General features: G+C 31.7%; 1 protein-coding gene across 1 annotated transcript; it reads right to left on the bottom strand.

Annotated features, from left to right (window-relative positions):
- Positions 1 to 15,517: 15,517 nt before the first annotated feature.
- On the bottom strand, positions 15,518 to 16,625 carry LOC122498323. Its single transcript, XM_043606007.1, has 3 exons — positions 16,589 to 16,625; positions 16,215 to 16,480; positions 15,518 to 16,108 (listed from the first exon to the last, which is right to left on the bottom strand). Exons 1-3 carry the CDS (start codon positions 16,623 to 16,625, stop codon positions 15,518 to 15,520), a joined length of 894 nt encoding a protein of 297 aa, XP_043461942.1.
- Positions 16,626 to 19,877: the final 3,252 nt, after the last annotated feature.

Genomic DNA, 19,877 nt, shown 5'->3' with positions numbered 1-19,877 from the left:
TATAATTTTATTTTTAATGTAAATCGGCATTTGAAAAAAGTTTGGTAAATTTGCATGATTAGAAAAAACCGCATCTTTCTAGTATATACTATTCTGTAAATAGTTAGTAATAAACAATAATAATTTGTTTGAATCTTGCTTAAATAATAATAATTATCTTTTAAATCTGCATCGGTATTTATGCAAGGTCCGGTAAATTGCAAAATTAAAAAAATACACCTCTCTAGGTACAATATGTAAAAAGTTAGTAATTAACAATAAGAATAATAATTTATTTAAACAAATAGAAATTTAAAAAATTCACAGCATTCTTACAAATTTATTGCCTAGCATTTTCCAAAAAGAAAAATTGAATTTGGTTAAAATTTACGAATTATAGGTGATTTTGAACATTAGTTTGTATGTAGAGTATAGCCTAAAAATGCGCTTTCAACGGTTGCGCGCAAGGACAAAAAATTCAATATCTCCTAAAGTTTCAGACCCTCCATCAATTTTTTTTGGAAAATACTCGTGAAATAAGTGGGAATCGAATCATTGTTATTAAAAGCAGAAAAAATTGCACTTTTCAAAAAATTGTTTATTTACAAATTATTTTTAAAATAATTTGTTTAAAAAAAATTTTTTTTATTAACTATTTTCTTAAATTGTCTGTAAGTAATAAACATTTCCTGAACATTTCATTAAATTTGATTCATTTTTCTTTGAGATATATGATTTTCAAAATTAAAAAAAAATTTAAAAACCTCGTAAATCCAAAATTTTTCAAAAATTTTCGAATTTGATTTTGGGCATTTTACTGGCATGTATTTTACTTCAAAATTTCGAAGTTTCAACAAAATCGAAGAATTAGGGGACAACTTTGATTTTTTAGACATGGACCTACCCGCAGTAATATGCTGTTGTGGCTAGTGTATTTATATCCTTGGAATAGTGAGCAAATTTTATCACAGGACCGCAAGACTAAACTACTTGGACTCAGTACAAAGTTTCAGTAAATAATACTTAAAATCAGTTATTCACTTTAAAATTAATAGTGTTTAACACTATACTACCCAGGCACACTGAAAATGAACGTTATTTTAAGAATTTTTTCTTGGAAACTATTCTATTGATGAAAATAAAATTTTAAGGCTTTATTATACATGTTTTGAGGTATATAAAAAGAACTTTAATTGAGGGCGTGGATCGGATAACTGCCTGTAGCGCATGGCCGAAAGGGACTTTACCAGTCAGACATCAGTGAGAGGCCCAGAGGTTCTCACTGTTGTCTGACTGGTATAGTCCCTTTCGGCCAAGCGCTAACAGGCAGTTATCCGATCCACGCCCTCAATTATAAAATTTTATACAAAATGGCGTCTTGTATAATGTTAAACGGAGTATGTTTTTTTAGAACAGCGAATCTGCATTCATAATAACATTCTCGGAACAGTTCCTATAGCAAAAAAATGTGTTTTTAATAGAGTGGTCGTTAATTTGCGAAATTTTCAATTTCTTTCATTCCACCCCCTAAATCGGTTTCAAATTTGATAAAAATGAGCTCTGCAAAAGGACAGCTTATTTAATGAATATTAATTCATGCCTATGGATGGTTTAAGTTTATATGCGGTTTAACATAGGTTTAGTGTATTTCTTCAGGATTTATATTCTAACTTTTGTTTTTATTAATTTTTTTCTTTTAAACTCTGCACAATTATAGTTTAGGATGTGCTAAACACGAATCTGTAGTCAAAAATACATTTTGACATGTGGCAGCTGTAAAAAATGATGTCAAACTTTTGACAATGCTATTCAAGTATTTTATTTTAATGTAAATAAGTTTAATTAATAAATAAATAAATAAATTAATAAATTTAATTGACAGTTGACAGCTGCCAAAATGCTGTAAAACTTAGAAATAAACGATAATTTTTAATAATTTTACAATAATTCACTCAAACTTGATGAGTATTTTTAAAATACTCAAATATACGTGTTTTCAACAATTTTTATTGAAGAATAGAAATTTGGGTTGGGTCGTGAAGTTCTTAGGGGAAAATAAATGCAATTTCTTATGTAAATTATTATCAAGTAAATTCTTTCATACCATTATTCACACACTATAGTGTTCAATGATACTAGATTAAGTAATAAATAAATAATTATTTATTATTTTTAAGTAATATAATAATTTAATAAATACAAGTAAAATTTAAAAAAAAATTTTTTTAATTTACTTACATTTGGTATATAATGGTTTTTGGGGTCGCTGAATTCGAATTTGACCTTTATTTTAAAAAATTCAAAATGGCAGATCCAAAATGGCGGACACAATTTTTAAAATTTATTTCGATTTTTATCAATTTCAGTATCTAGGGGTATTTTGGGTCCCTGAATTAAAATTTCATATTCATTTTTAGAAATTCAAAATGGAGGATCTAAAATGTCGGACACAATTTTTAAAATTTATTTCGATTTTCATCAATTTCAGTATCTAGGGGTATTTTGGGTCGCTGAATTCAAATTTCATATTCATTTTTAAAAATTCAAAATGGAGGATCCAAAATGGCGGACGTAATTTTTAAAATTCATTTTGATTTTTCTCAATTTCATTATCGAGGGATATTTTGGGTCGCTGAATTCTCAAATTTGACTTTCAAAATAAAAAAATACAAAATGATGAATTCATAATGAGAGACGTAATTTTTTCAATTTATTCAGATTTTTATCAAATTTTGTACTTTATTTTATATCCTACACAGTTCAAAAACTTACATTCGATACACACAAGGGCGATTTGTACCCTGCAATAATTTGAAACCTTACATCTTTGTCTCAAATGGTTAAAATTAAGTCGATTTTTTTGAATGGGTAGAAAATGTTCTGAGGAATATGAAAAATATAGTTTTGTTTATATAAAATTAATTTGTTAAAAAATATTTAACAATAAACAATGACATGCTTTTAAGAATGGAACGCATTTGAAAAAAAACACCGGGGCGATCTGTATTCAGTGTGTACTTTAAGCGTTAACTACATTAGTTTTTTATCATTACAATGTTATTTTTCTGGGTGAGCTTATCCACATTTTTTATATTTCGCTTCTCAATCGCTAAAAGCTGTCCCTTAATTGTTAATTTATAAAATCAAGACCTTGATGTTTGCTAAAAACAAGGATGTTTATCAAGATGTTCGTATGTTAACAACAAATAAACAGGTATATTCTCAAAGAATTATAACGAAGATCAATCTAGATCTCATCGGAAATGCGCGAATCTCTATATGACATGCGCATCCGGCGCCACGCCTCCTTACTCTTACATGCACTTTCATGAACTGATAAAATAATAATATGCTCATTCGGAATCCCAAATGTAGAAGGGCATCAACATATTAAGAACGATTTAACATATCAAAGACAATCACAGTAAAATAAAGTATTCAGAAGAGCAAAATTTTATTCGTGGTTCAAGTTGTAAAATGTAAACAAACAAAAAGGTAAACAAACCAAACACTTAAATCGAAATTTAGAAACAGCTTTTTCTCTCATAAAAATTAACATTTTTACACTTTCTTTACAAAAATGGTAAATTAGAGTGTCAAAGGAAAATTTTCCCTTTCCTCCTTGTAATTACATGGGGAAAGGGTAAGGACACCTTCATCGTTCGTGCGGTTGATATAGTCGCTATTTTGATATTTTATTGATATTGTAGCCAATTTTTACAAACATAGTCAACTTTGACATTACTTTTCTAGGTTAAAAATCAGTTTTAATTATTTATTATTTTTTTTTCTATAATCGGAAGGGTTTGAACAACAACCCTTAAAAGGTTTTATCTTTTTAAATGCTTTCAATCAAAAGTTATTTGTTTTTGTCACACTTTTTATCAAAATTCTCCATAGTGCAATGCCCTTCCATGAGGAAGGGTTTCCGGAAGTTTTCCGGAAATATTTTTTTGTACAGTAATTATTCGGAAATCTTCCGGAAATTTATTTTTTTTGTACAGAAATCTTCCGGAAACTTTCCGGAAATTTATTTTTTTTGTACGGAAATCTTCCGGAAATTTTCCAAAAAATTTCCGGAAATTTATTTTTTTTACGGAAATCATCCGGAAATCTTCCGGAAAATTTCCGAAAATTTTTTTTTGTACGGAAATCATCCGGAAAATTTCCGGAAATTTATTTTTTTTGTACGGAAATCTTCCGGAAAATTTCCGGAAATTTATTTTTTTTGTATAGAAATCTTCCGGAAACTTTCCGGAAATTTATTTTTTTTTACAAAAATCATTCGAAACTTTGCAGAAATTTACTTTTTTTACGGAAATAATTCGGAAATTTATTTTTTTTTACGAAAATCATCCGGAAATCTTCCGGAAACTTTTAGGAAATTTTTTTTTTTTACAAAAATCATTCGAAACTTTGCAGAAATTTATTTTTTTTGTACGGAAATCTTCCAGAAAATTTCCGGAAATTTATTTTTTTTTACGGAAATCATTCGGAAATTTATTTTTTTTACGGGAATCTTTCGGAACATTTCCGAAAATTTATTTTTTTTGTACGGAAACTTTCAGGAAATTTATTTTTTTTTTATAGAAATCTTCCGGAAACTTTCCAAAAATTAATTTTTTCTGTACGGAAATCTTCCGGAAAATTTCCGGAAATTTATTTTCCTTACGGAAATCATTCGGAAATTTATTTTTTTTTACGGAAATCATCTGGAAATCAATTTTTTTTACCCAAATCACTTTGGAAACTTTCCGGAAATTGATTTTTTTTACGAAAATCAGTTCGGAATTGGACCATGCACAAAATGCACGTAAAAAATCTTCGAGTGAAATTGTTTAAAACTTCATGGGAATGAAGTTTTAAGGATGCTAAACAAAATACTGAAGCCCCATTTAAGGTCTGAAATAGGACTAGGATAGGTTAAATTTAATTTGTAAAAAATCCAACCTAAAATAATACTGAAGTCCACTTGTTTACAATTCGATTTTACGTAATTGAAATAATTGAAATTTAATTTATTATGTTCAGAAAAATCAAATGTAAGTAAAATTTAATAAATTTATTAAAGTTGTTCCATATTATCTATTGCTCATGGTTGGTCAACCTGCAAAACTAAATTTCGAAACGTTGATTTTACAACATTTTTAAAATTGTATGTAAAAATTTAATTTTTTGCCAATTTAAATTATCTATTTGGTCAAATTCGTACCTTTAAAGGTCCTCTTTCTAATTCTTTCCTGTGCAGAAATTTCCACCCTTGCTCCCGATTTCCGACCTGGCCCCGGTCGGATTTTCTCGATGGAAATATTCCCAGGCTATACTCAGAAATGGTCAATTTTATGTGGGTAGGTATATCTCACACAGATTCTCATTATGATTATAAAACTAGTCCTCAAAGAAATCCTCAATATGAGCCTGAAACTAGTCTTTAAACAATTCCTCAATTAGACCAAAACGCAAGTCCTCAAAAGAGTCCTCAATCTAATCATAAAACTAGACCTACAACAAGTTCTTAATCTGATCCTAAAACTAGTCCTGGAATAAGTTCTAAATATCATCCTAAAACTAGTCTTAAATTAAGTCCTCAAGCTGATCCAAAAACTAGTTTTAGGATCATATCTAGGACATAATTCAGGACTTGCTTTAGGATCAGATTTAGGACTTGTTTGAGTATTAGTTTTAGGATCATATCTAGGACATAATGCATGATTTGTTTTAGGATCACATTTAGGACTTGTTTGAGGACAAGTTTTAGGATGAGATTTAGGACTTGGTTGAGGACTAGTTTTAGGATCACACCGAGGACTTAAATAAGGACTTTTTTTAGGATCAGATTGGAAAGTTGTTTGGGGACCAGTTTAAGGATCATATCTAGGACTTAAATCAGGGATTGTTTCAGGATCAGATTGAGGACTTGTTTTAGGACTAGTTTTTTGATCAAAGTGAGGATTTGTTTAAGGACTAGTTTTAGTATCAGATTTAGGACTTGTTTGAGGATTAATTAGCCGCGTGAAGCTAGCAGACCGACACCGGTCCGCAGCCACATATATTCAGCTGCCACGTGTGGCTGCGGACAGCTGCTGGTTTGCTAGCTTCACGCGGCTAGGATTAATTTTTTGATCAGAGTAAGGATTTGTTTTAGACTAAGTTTTAGAATCATATCGATGCCTTATGTCAGGGCTGGTTTCAGGATCAGATTGATACTTATTTCAGAACTTGTTTTATTATTAGATTGAGGACTTTTTTGAAGTCTTGCGTTTTGATCAAATTAAGGAATTATTTGAAGACTAGTTTCAGGCTCATATTAAGGATTTCTTTAAAGACTAGTTTTTTGGATCAGATTGTGGTCTTGTTTTAAGACTATTTTTTGGATTAGATTGAGGACTTATTTGAGCCTAGTTTTAGGATCAGATTAAGAACTAGTTTTATGATTAAAACTAGTCCACAATCAAGTCCTATACATATATGTTCCTAAAACAAGTCCTTTTTTAAGTCCCAGATGTGATCCTAAAACTAGTCCTCAAACAAGTCCTAAATCTGATCCTAAAACTAGTCCTCAACCAAGTCCTAAATCTGATCCTAAAACTTGTCCTCAAACAAGTCCTCAATCTGATCCTAAAACAATTTCTTAATTTAGTCCTAGATATGATCCTAAAACTAGTCCTCAAACAAGTCCTAAATCTGATCCTAAAACTAGTCCTCAACCAAGTCCTAAATCTGATCCTAAAACTTGTCCTCAAACAAGTCCTCAATCTGATCCTAAAACAATTTCTTAATTTAGTCCTAGATATGATCATAAAACTAGTCCTCAAACAAGTCCTAAATTTGATCCTAAAACTTGTCCTCAAACAAGTCCTCAATCTGATCCTAAAACAATTTTTTAATTTAGTCCTAGATATGATCATAAAACTAGTCCTCAAACAAGCCCTAAATTTGATCCTAAAACTAGTCCTCAAACAAGTCCTCAATCTGATCCTAAAACAATTTCTTAATTTAGTCCTAGATATGATCATAAAACTAGTCCTCAAACAAGTCCTAAATCTAATCCTAAAACTTGTCTTAAAACAATTCCTCAATCTGATCCTAAAAATTGTCCTTAAACAAGTCCTAAATTCGATCCTAAAACTTGTCCTCAAACAAGTCCTCAATCTTATCCTAAAACTAGTTCTAAATTAAGTCGTGATATGATCCTAAAACTAGTCCTCAAACAAGTCCAAAATCTGATCCTAAAAAAAGTTCTTAACCCCTTGACTGTGGATGACGTGTATACACGTCATGAAAAAAACTGGCCCAAACAGTGGATGACATGTATGCACGTCATGGCCCAAACAAGAAAACATCTTAACGTATAATCGCAAAAATTCTTACTCGGGGTTTTGGGAGTCGCTAATCACGATTCTGAAGTCAGATTTTCAAAATAAGTAATTTTTCATCCAAAACGGCCGCCAAAAATTTTGAAAAATTTGAAAAGTGGATAAATTCTTTAAAAAATTCTTACTCGAGAGTTATTGGGGTCGTTGATCACGATTCTAAAGTCATATTTTCAAAATACATCTTAAATACTCATCTAAAATGTCCGCCAAAAATTTTGAAAAATTTCAAAAGTGGATAAATTCTTTTAAAAATTCTTACTCGAGGGTTTTTGGGGTATCTGATCACGATTCTAAAGTTATATTTTTAAAATACATTTTAAATACAATTTTTCATCCAAAATGTCCGCCAAAAATTTTGAAAAATTTCAAAAGTGGATAAATTCTTTTAAAAATTCTTACTCGGGGGTTTTTGGGGTCTCTGATCACGATTCTAAGGTCATATTTTCAAAATATATTTTAAATACAATTTTTCATCAAAAATGTCCGCCACAAATTTTTAAAAATTTTCAAAAGTGGATAAATTCTTTTATTAATTCTTACCATTTAAACTTTGCAAAACTAATCAGAGAATCCAAAAACCCCCGAATAACGAATTTTAAGCGTATCCAAAGAATATTTCAAATACGTGTCCGCCATACTGGATCCGCCATTTTGAATTTTTAAAAACTAACACCGTAATCGTAATCAACGACCCCAATAACCCCTTAGTACCTAGTGTCATGAAAATTTATTCACAAGAAGGTCTTACACATTTTGGGACCATTTTGTTATATTTTAGCTACACACTGAAGGGGTTAATTTAGTCCTAGATATGATCCTAAAACTAGTCCTCAAACAAGTCCTCAATCTGATCCTAAAACAAATCCTGCATTAAGTCCTAGATATGATCCTAAAACTTGTCCTAAAACAAGTCCTCAATCTGATCCCAAAACGAATCATGCATTATGTCCTAGATATGATCCTAAAAGTAGTCCTCAAACAAGTCCTAAATTTGAGCCTAAAACTTGTCTTTAAACAAGTCCTCAATCTGATCCTAAAACTTGTCCTTAATCTTATCCTAAAACTAGTTCTAAATTAAGTCGTGATATAATCCTAAAACTAGTCTTTAAACAAGTCCAAAATCTGATCCTAAAAAAGTCCTTAATTTAGTCCTAGATATGATCCTAAAACTAGTTCTCAAACAAGTCCTCAATCTGATCCTAAAACTTGTCCTCAAACAAGTCCTGAATCTGATCCCAAAACGAATCATGCATTATGTCCTAGATATGATCCTAAAACTTGTCCTCAAACAAGTCCTCAATCTTATCCTTTAACAATTCGGAAGAAATAATTATGTTCCTTATATACCCGCCGTTTGTGAATTTTGGTTTTTGTTTCTAAAATCTTACTGTAAATACAAAATAAACGTATTTATTACTTAGTGAACTCAATAAAGTTTACTAAAAGAAATTCCATTAATAAAAAACAATCACTTTGAGATGTTAAAAATGAAACAATTACATCAGCAATCAAATGTTTTCCACGTTTGAAACTGCACTAAAACCCATTAAGTCACTTATAAGCTACTATTGTTCACAAAATATTTAATAATCACAATTATTTCATTGAAAAGTTTTGTCAGTTACCGCAGCAACAATTTTTCAAAAGCAAATAACACAATTTATCGATAAACTGCGCCGATAGATTGACTCCACCCGAAAATAGAATTTTGTTTCTAATAGCCCCGGTGTTCCTAATAGCCCCAGTTTACGGTATGCATCTTTTAGTTTTTAAGAGTTCATTTTATAGGAAAGGGCAAGTCTAGTTTGCTTTGAAATTAATTATTTTTACAGTTTTTACACTTTGATAATAATTTGATATGTTTGAAATTCAATGGGCTATCTAAATAAAATTAATAAAAAATTCATAAAGGCAAAAAGATATAATAAAAAATTTTTTATAGTAAACATTATTTAGGGGAAAGGCTTGTAGTTTGACACATCTAAGATTTTTTGCTCATAACTAAAAAAAGAATAATTTATTTGAACAAACCATTAGAAAGAGGACCTGAAAAGGTACGAATTTGACCCAATAGATAATTTAAATTGGCAAAAAATTAGATTTTTACATACAATTTTAAAAATGATGTAAAATCAACGTTTCGAAATTTAGTTTTGCAGGTTGACCAACCATGAACAATAGATAATATGGAACAACTCCAATAAATTTATTAAATTTTATTTACATTTAATGTTTCTGAACATAATAAATTAAATTTAAATTATTTCAATTACGTAAAATTGAATTGCAAACAAGAGGACTTCAGTATTATTTTAGGTTGGATTTCTTTCCTTTGAATAATAAATTTAATTGTCAGAGAACTTTCTCAAAAAATTATTTAATTTTATGTTATAATTAATTAGTTAATTAATTAATTAAAACATTTTTTCAATCATACAAAAATAGTCACAATGAATTTCCCAACAGATTTTGTTCATTTATTACATTTATGACAATTAACAAATTGATTTTAACCTCTCCTAGTCCTATTTCTGACCTTAAGTGGGGCACTTTAGACTTTAGTATTTTGTTTAGCATTCTTTAAACTTCATTCCCACGAAGTTTCAAACAATTTCACTTCAAGATTTTTTACGTGTATTTTGTGCAGGGTCCAATTCCGAAGTGATTTTCGTAAAAAAATCAATTTCCGGAAAATTTCCAAAGTGATTTGGGTAAAAAAAATTAATTTCCGGAAGATTTTCAGATGATTTCCGTTAAAAAAAAATTAATTTCCGGAAGATTTCCGGATAATTTCCTGAAGAATTCTGTAAAAAAATCAATTCCATAAAATTTCCAGATGATTTCTGTTAAAAAAAATCAATTTCCGGAAGAATTCCGTAAAAAAATCAATTTCCGGAAAGTTTCCGGATGATTTCCGTAAAAAAGAATTAATTCCCGGAATGTTTCCCAAAGATTTCCGGAAATTTTTTTTTACAGATATCATTCGGAAATCATCAAGAAACTTTCCGCAAATTAATTTTTTTACGGAAATCATCCGGAAATCTTCAGGAAACTTTCCGGAAATTAATTTTTTTAAAATAATGGAAATATAATGGAAATAATGCGGAAATGTTCCGGCAATTTATTTTTTTACAAAAATCATGTGGAAATCATCTGGAAATCATCTAGAAATCTTCTGGAAATTTGATTTTTTTTATGGAAATCTTCCGAAAATAATGCGAAAATGTTCCGGAAATTTATTTTTTCTAACACTTGCTCTGAAAGGAGTACTTTTCTTGGTAGAAAAGTGTGGCGAAAGTAGAACTTTTCTCAACTGCTCTGAAGAGCGTGGCGAAAGTAAAATTTGGCGTGGCGAAAGTAACTCATGAATTTATTCTTTTTTCTTGTTCTTTGACCGAGATTTATTTTGTATCTAGCTTCTTCCCCATTTAAAACATTCGTCTTTTATTATATTAAACATAAGCAGACGTTAAATTAAAATTATACGAAACTCACGAAGAAACCTTTCCTCGCAAGGCGTTGGAGAAAACGTAGTGCACAACTCGTGGTGAAAGAATGTACTATTTTTTTACGAAAATCATTCGGATATTTATTTTTTTGAACAGAAATCATCTGGAAATCTTCTGAAAATAATGCGGAAATGTTCCGGAAATTTATTTTTTTTACGAAAATCATCTGGAAATTTTCCAGAAACTTTCCGGAAATTAATTTTTTTAACGGAAATCATCTAGCAATCTTCCGGAAATTTATTTTTTTTATGAAAATCTTTCGGAAATAATGCGGAAATGTTCCGGAAATTTATTTTTTTTTACGAAAATCATCTGTAAATTTTCCAGAAACTTTCCGGAAATTCATTTTTTTAACGGAAATCATCTGGAAATCTTCCGGAAATAATGCGAAAATGTTCTGGAAATTGATTTTTTTTAACGGAAATCTTCCGGAAATTTATTTTTTTAACGGAAATCAGCTGGAAATCTTCCGGAAATTTATTTTTTTCACGGAATTCTTCCGGAATTTTTGTTTTTTACGGAAATCATCTGGAATCTTACGGAAATTGGTTTTTTTTACGGAAATCATCTAGAAATTTTCCGGAAATTGATTTGTTTTATGGAAATCTTCCGGAAATAATGCGGAAATGTTCCGGAAATTGATTTTTTACGTAAATCTTCTGGAAATTGATTTTTCTTTACGGAAATCATATCAGAAACTTTCCGGAAATCTTCCAGAAATTGTTTTTTTTTACGGAATTGACTTCGGAAACTTTTAGAAAATATTCCGGAAATTGATTTTTTTTACGGAAATCACTTTGGAAACTTTCCGGAAATTGATTTTTGTACGGAAATCATCTGGAAATCTTCCGAAATATAATTTTTTACGGAAATCACTTCGGAATTGCTTCTGTGAAACGCAGTCGATGAGGTTATTGAATAAAATCTTTTACAAAAAATAATCATTGTTTTTGAGATATTCCATTGGTAACAACTGCACAAAGTTACAATAACTGCACCTAGTCTTCTCTATGGGGAGCATCTAAGATTAATTTTTCAAAATATTTCTGTTTTCTATTAAATTTTATCAAATTTGAGAAATATCCCGTGCAGAAATTTTGACCTGGCCCTGACCGGGCAAGACCGGGGCCACTTCGGGAAATCTGACCTGCCCCCGACCTGAATGAAACAATAAAACCGACCGGGGCCATGTCTCGGGCCAGATCTGCTTCCCGACCGACGCCATGGAATTTTGTCCGATTTGACTGCTATTGAAATTTTTGGGGTATAGGGTAAACAATATAGTAGTCGGCTACCAAACAGTAGTCATCCGCCTAATAATTTAGAGTGGATATTGGTAAAAAATTTTAACAGTATATGGGCAATTCCACGTGAGATTTAAGTCAACCTCTTAAAATCGGCCAAAAATATTTTTTTTCTATTCTGTATCGAAAAAAACAGATACGTTTTTTTTTATTTTTGTTTAATTGTCAAAATTTTCAGTCATGAATTTTCGAAATTTTGGACTTTTAATTGTAGACTTATATTCAGTAGCTTATAACTCAGAAAATATTGAGTTTAGGAAAAAGTTGTCAAAGAATGAAAGTTTTAGTTTTCTTGCTACTTTTAAGAAATTCAAACAAAAAAATTTTTTTATAAACAAATTAACTTTTTTTTAACTTTGGGCCGGATTTTTTCTCATTTGTTTAAATTTATTTATACCTTATAATATAGACAAGATTTTCAAAAAAGACCTGAAATGGGCCTGATGTGTTAAATGAGTTTTAAAACATTTTCAAAAATCCCACTGTGATACTTGCAAGTGATTTTTGAAAATGTTTTAAAACTCATTTAAGGAGGTTGTGTACTAAAATGAAAAAGGTTAAAACAATTTGAAATATTTTTTATTTTATTCACTGGAACTGCACACAGGTGTACTTCAAATATGAAAATGATTGACCGTGTAGTTTTTGAAAAAATTTGAGTGAAAGTTCCTATTTTATACATGGGTTCTTATGGGGCAGGGCGCTAAAGTCAGAGAAAAATATTAATAAATGTGCCTAAAAAAGGTTACACTCTTTTAAAAAACTTTGAATTGAATAATAGAAACATTTTTGGTTATAAATATTTAATAATATTGTGTTTTTACCGCATCGTATGAAAAATATTTAAAGAAAACGAACTAAAAATCATGCATTTGGCAAAAATTTTCCTCAGAGGCAATGAAACCGCGGCAACACTGTAAAATGATCAACGTGGGAATTTTACCGCGAGAATTCAAAAATACAGTAGAGCCATTCTATTTAAAAATGATCCCTTAAGGCATTAATTATTTGGTGTTAATTAAATAATAATAATAAAAATAATTAAAAACGTTCGATGGTTTTTGAAATTTTTAGGTTATGTGCGACTTACAGTTATCGCCCAAAAAAACGTCATTACCTGTTTGAAATAACGTGAAATTAGTAAACAACCGATTTCGAACGAGTTTTTCTCTGCACACAGGCACTTTTTACAAAATCAGACATCGTACATTTGTCACAAATGTTTTTAATTTTCTGAATTCAAAAGATTTTGTTAATCCATGCAGAAACGCGGTTGCAGGATTGGAAATACAAAAGTAATGTAATGACAGGCGGCAAGACGTATGTTACAGCCATTTTGCCAGTAGAGGACAGAAGCATGCAGAAGCGTAAAGGCTCAGCTGTCAAAATGATTCGCATTACATTGCTATGGTAATTCCAATACTGCAACCGTGTTTCTGCATGGATTAACAAAATCTTTTGAATTCAGGTAATTAAAAACATTTGTGACAAATGTACGTTGTCGGATTTTGTAAAAAGTGCCTGTGAAAAGAGAAAAATTTGTTAGAAATTGAATGTTTACCAATTTCACGTCAGTTAAACCGGTCAGTGACGTATTTGCTGGGTCGCACATTATCGAGAAATTTAAGAGACCATCGAACACTGTTATATAATTAATTATTAATTAAATAATAAATATTAATATGGTAGTAATTAGTCTTTAAGGTATTTTTAAATAATTATTTTACTTACTTAATAAAGTCAAATATAGTTTTGTTATGAGCAATTTAAAAAGAGAAATTTCTGAACTTTGTGATGGTAAAAAGATTTTTTTTTAAAAACAAGTCTTCAATTTTAATGAAATGTATGTCAAAACAAAGCTTAAATATTTTATTATTTATTTCCACAAAGCGAATAAAGAACATTTCAGGAGATTTTGAGAAATTAATTTAAATTCATATGAATTTTAAAGGTTAAAATTGTCAATTTCACTTAAAAAACAACGCAAAATAAATGCATAAACGTGTGCATGGGATAGAAAAGGATAATTTAATTTTATTAAAAAAGAGAAACAATTATTTAAAAAATACCTTACATTGCCAATTGTTTACTAACAGGGTCATTTTCAAATAGAGTGCCTCAGTAAAATCTAAATTTCTATCTTTATTAAATATATAATTTTGCAATATCAATTATCGAATAAAAGACTCTTAGAATTAAACAGGGTGTCTAACGGTCAGGGAAGTAAAGGAAAAGTCAGAGAATTTTTTTGGTCAGGGAGTGTCAGAGAATTTCATTCGAAGTCAGGAAAATTTCTAAAAAATTTTTGTGAATGAAAAATCTGTTTAATCTACCAAAACTTAGAAAATTTTTATTATCGTTTGTTTCTATCATTAGATATTAATTTATTATTAAATATGTCAGCTACTATATTTTTATCCCAAGAAAGCAGAAATAAAATTAGTAAAAAGTCAGGGAAAAGTCATAGAAAAGTAAGAGAATTTTTTCCTGAATCCTTGTTAGACGCCCTGATTAAAGGAATGAAATGAAATGCAATAAAAAATCAGAATTTCATCAACTTAAATATTTTTAATAATAATTACATTTTATTTCAATTTTCAGGTACATAACTTAACCTTAATCACGATTCTTTAATAGCAATAAAGTTATAAAAAGCATAATATACTTTCAATAATACTTTGGATAATTTAATACTTTTCGTGTTGTTAAATTAAACTAGTTAAATTTAAATATTTATAAAAATGTAACTTAATATTGCTTTTTTCTTTTAATCTAATAACTTTTAATAGTTTTAACATTTTCATAACATTATTCATTATATGATAAATTTTTAAACTGAATAACTATTTTTGAAATAAAATAATTTTTTTAAAATATTTTTTTAAAAATAAAACTTAGTCTACTTATTCATAGTTTAATATACTTCTCTTGATATTAAAGGTACTCACGCTAATTTTTAAAATGCTTTATAACTTTATTTAATATAGTTTTACTCTTTATCAGTTGAGCTTTTCCTTCACACCCTTTTTGAAGTAAGTCTACCATATCCTGCTCACTTCTTTGGTAACTTTCTGACAATAAATTATATGTCAGATTAGCCGCAGCCAATCTGTTGAGCATCATTTTTGATAATACTGTTTCTATGGGTTGTAATGTTTGTAAAACTTTTTTGGTTCGGTGCTTCTTATGTTTATTTCCGCTAAGAAATCTAAAGTTTCCACATTTTGTATTAGTTCATCATCAGAAAAATTAGAAGCAACTAATTTTTCTAACAATTCAACATCAAACATAGCATCGTGTGCATTATCACAAGGTAAATTTAGGAGATCACTAGCCAATGTTGTAAGTTTCAATTGTCCTTTTGATTTTCTATCCAAAATTTTTTTCTAAACAATGGAAGAGTGTCAGAAAATCCAAAAACAACTGCACTAAATTGAGGTAAAATAGAAAGTTCTTCTATTTTCTTTAAAAGACGTAGAGCATCAAATTTGGAGTTATGTGCAACTAAAACACATTTATTTCCAAAACCTTTTAAGTACTGCAGTAATTCTTGAAAAACAACTTTTAGTGGTGACGATGAAACTCTAACTCCATGGAGACGTAATTCGCCACTTTCATAAATCAGACCATGCACTTCAGATGCTTTAGGTTGTATGCGTTTCGATGGATCATTGTACTTATTAAACTCTGTAGAATTACATTTCATGGCAATTTGTAAGATATCATCCGTCATACTAAATCCTCCTGTTTCCAAATCGAAAAAAACTATTTCGAAAGAAGTTGAGATTGAACTATTACTATTCGTGGGACAATTTAAATTACTAGAAGGAACAGCGGGCATTTCGAACAATCCGATGTCGCTTACATATGTATCGCCTTCTTTTGCTTCTTTTTGATACTTCAGTTGCAATCTTTGTTTCTTCAATTTGTGTCGGTTCAGCTTGAAAGATCGCGTTTTAGCTTTTATTGATCTCAATTTTTGCAGATTTATTAACTCTCTGAATATGCTTCGTTAAATTCGACCCAGGACTTAAACTGTACTTTACCAAAACATTCTGGACATATTGTTTTCCGACATTCTTCTGCCCAACAGCACTGGCTGCTTGAAAATCGTACGATTCTGAAGTACCATATAAAGTACCTTTGGGAGCTTTTTTAGGCAAAATATTATTGAGACTTTCATTAGACTGCGTTGATGCACCAGCTGCAAATGTGTCAGCATTGTTGGCAAGCTTGTTGAAAATTTCTTTCAATTCGTCAAAGAGAACAAGGCTTTTCAAACCACCGATGATTGTAGAATGTTCGTAATTTTCTTTATTTTTCACATATCCACACTAATCTCCTGTTCCTTATTGTATAACCAATAACTTTTCCCGACTCCGATCCAATAATATGACCGAAGCCTGACAAACTGTCATACTGACGCCCAGAACCTCTTGTACACCAGCCCATATCATAACTAGCGAACAGTCGAACTTTCTCATTACTATTTTCATTATAATTATTATTTTGATCTGATATATATTCTTTTGATGAATTCAAACGATCTGGTGTAAGGAATGTTGATTCGGTGTCTTCTGGCCTAAAGTAAAATATATTGTGTGATTATCTTCCTCTTAAGAAATAAAAGTTTTTATTAGATTTTCATATATTTCTTTATATTTAAAAATTACAAATAGATATTGAAAAATGTACAACTTTTTAATTTCAAATTATAATATTATAATTATAAATATAAATTAAAATATAAATACGTAAATATGTTACAAACTATTGACAGAGTTGATTAGATTTTGACATTTTTATATAATATGTCTTGTACAAAAGGCATAGGCGGACATTTTTTTTTTATTATTGTTGTTCTGTTAATTCCGCTTTTATATTGAAATAGTCTTAAATTCTTAACTATTAACGCAGGATAACCGCAGAGAAAAGCAGAAAGTCGCATTAGCGACAGAGTTGGAGCGCCACCCTCGAAGGCTAAAGTCTTACGACAGTTCCGAGGGAGGGTAAAGGGCTCCAAAAGAAGGGTTACGGGTTTTAGTGGGTCGGGCTAGTAGTAGGTCGCCAGTTTGTTAAATTTATTATAAAATTTATTTATTTTTCTTTTTTTTTAAATTTCCTTTTGTTTTTTTTATCATACCAACCCCACATAACCTTGGAGTGCGGAATCCAAGGTATCTGTAGGCAGATTTCCCAAAAGTCCCTAAGCAAAAAAAAAACAAAAATAAAAATAATAATAATAATAATCCGTGCCCGGTTGGAACTTTTGTTCTAATTGGAACTTTTGTTTTACCTGGGGCGCATTAGAGCTGTTCTTTTGCGCGGGGTTGCTGGTCCTCTATCGGACGCGTGCCAGGTGGCGGATAGGTTAGCTTCCTAGAAATAGGTGGTATCGAGGAAATAAAATACTCGACGCGGACCAAAACCAGCAAACAAGAAACATCCATCATGAGCGATTGTAAAAACGAGGAAAAGTACCTGCGGGGTAATGCTACGGCTAAATCCTTCACTGGTTCCGATCGTCAAGCGCTTTCGAGCGTGAGGGCGGTGGCCAGTGGCTAAAGGATGCAGGAGGGCAACAACGCGTTGGTAGTGCCACAGATCATCGTGGACAGGTCGGAGAGACGAGGGAGTACGAGCAGCGTGACGAGTCAAGCCAGCTGCATTTCTGTCTTCAGTAATGCCTCGGCAAAGGACATTGCAAGCTGCAACCAAGATCGAGATGAATGCGTTAAGCTGCGGGAGGAAGAGGCAGCGAGCATTCTAGAAATGGAGGAGGAGGTCAGCAAGATGCTGAAGTCCTGTGAAGTCCAAAAGAATGTCAATAGGACAATCAAGGATGGACTCAGAAGCTTAACACTGCTCATAAGGGACGTAAAGGAGAAGCACGCAGCAGCTGCGAAAAAGGACGAGAGTTTCTACCAGGGTTTGACCTGGTCTGAAGAAGCTAGACAAGATCGCAGAGTTAGAAGAGATCGTTGTAACGCAATCGTGTTGAGAAACGTCGTCTTAGATGCTCAGAAGCGGAAGAGAAGTGATCCTGAGCCTGCGAAGGATCCAAAAAGGAAAAAGGAGGAGAAACCAAAAAAGACTGGAGGCAAGGGGAACAAAACGGTTCCAAAGCCAGACCAGGTCAAGAAGGGAAGAGCCACAGTGATCGTTAAAGTGGCCGAAGGAAAAACTTTCGCTGAAGTGCTGGCGAAGGTTCGAAGGGAGGCTGACCTGGAGGCCAGCCAGACAAGGGTTGTGGGAGCTTTACCCACTAAAAAGGGAGACCTTCTCATTAAAATTGGAGGGTCTTCAAACAAGAAGCTGTTCACCGAGGAGGTGACAAAGGTAATCGGCGATTTGGGTAAGGTGCAGATGGCGGATCGGCGAACTACGCTGGAAATCCGCGACATGGATGCCCTTACTGAGAAGGAAGATGTTGAGGATGCCCTGGAGAAAGTTTCCACAGTTCCAGCTGGAAGCAGAAAGGCGACGGTTCTTGGGCCAAATAAGCGAGAAGTGAAACTCGCTGTTGTAGTCACCAGCCAGGAAGATGCTGATAAGCTGGAGAAGGTGGGTCACGTAAAGATTGGATTCGTGTCCTGCAGGATCAGAAGTAGAGTGATGGTCAAAAGGTGCCATAGGTGTCTTGACTATGGTCATATAGGTCGAGACTGCAATGCAGTAGATAGGTCGGCTGCGTGCTTTAAGTGCGGAGAAGCCGGCCATAAGACAGCAGACTGTAAGAAGAGCCCATGCTGCTTCTTATGCAAGGCGAAGTTCGGCGAAAAGGAGAACATCCAACATGTAGCCGGATCAGGGAGTTGCAAGGTCTTCAGAACTGCCCTCGAGGAAGCAAATAAGACTTTGTCAAGGACAAGGAGAAAATAAGGCCAGAACAAGAGCGGCACGGGAGAGTTGCGCCAGCGACTACATGGAACCATTCATCTACGAAGTCTGAAGCCACTAGGTAGTTCCGTAGGTGGATAGAAGGTTCGAAACCCAGGGGAAACAAGAGGAGGTTTTAGTCGGTAGGGTGACTGCCGTTAAAAGCAGGTATATGAGGTTTCTTTTTTTTTCCTTGCATTTTGTACGAGTCCGACATACCCCAGGTAAGTGGGATCTTCCTGGGGATGCGTAAATGCATTTCCTCTTCTCCCCCGTGAATAAAAAAAAAATAAAATAAAAAGAAATAAAATAATAATAATAATAATGAATATTTTTTTTTTTTTTTTTTTGCTTAGGGACTTTTGGGAAATCTGCCTACAGATACCTTGGATTCCGCACTCCAAGGTTATGTGGGGTTGGTATGATAAAAAAAACAAAAAAGAAATATAAAAAAAAAGAAAAATAAATAAATGTTATAATAAATTTAACAAACTGGCGACCTACTACCAGCCCGACCCACTAAAACCCGTAACCCTTCTTTTGGAGCCCTTTACCCTCCCTCGGAACTGTCGTAAGACTTTAGCCTTCGAGGGTGGCGCTCCGACTCTGTCGCTAATGCGACTTTCTGCTTTTCTCTGCGGTTATCCTGCGTTAATAGTTAAAAATTTAAAACTATTTCAATATAAAAGCGGAATTAACAGCACAACAATAATAAAAAAAAAATGTTTAATCAAGTGTAAACAGTCAAAAGATAAAATTGCAAACGGATATATAAAAAAAATGAAAAAAAATAATAAACGCGTATATAATAATAATATTAAAAACATAAA

This window comes from Leptopilina heterotoma, unplaced genomic scaffold (assembly GCF_015476425.1).
Source record: "Leptopilina heterotoma isolate Lh14 unplaced genomic scaffold, ASM1547642v1 Lhet_146, whole genome shotgun sequence".
NCBI lineage: Eukaryota > Metazoa > Arthropoda > Insecta > Hymenoptera > Figitidae > Leptopilina > Leptopilina heterotoma.
The sequence above is the reverse complement of the archived record's forward strand: the minus strand, read 5'-3'. Positions and strand labels throughout refer to the sequence as shown.

Bases quoted from the DNA above. Each gene is read 5' to 3' on its own strand.
- LOC122498323 (XM_043606007.1), bottom strand. From the start codon at position 16,625: ATGATATGGGCTGGTGTACAAGAGGTTCTGGGCGTCA. The intron at 16,481-16,588 runs GTATGACAGTTT...TGAAAAATAAAG, and splicing joins ACAAGAGGTTCTGGGCGTCA to AAAATTACGAACATTCTACA. The intron at 16,109-16,214 runs GTAAAGTACAGT...CGATCTTTCAAG, and splicing joins AATATGTCCAGAATGTTTTG to CTGAACCGACACAAATTGAA.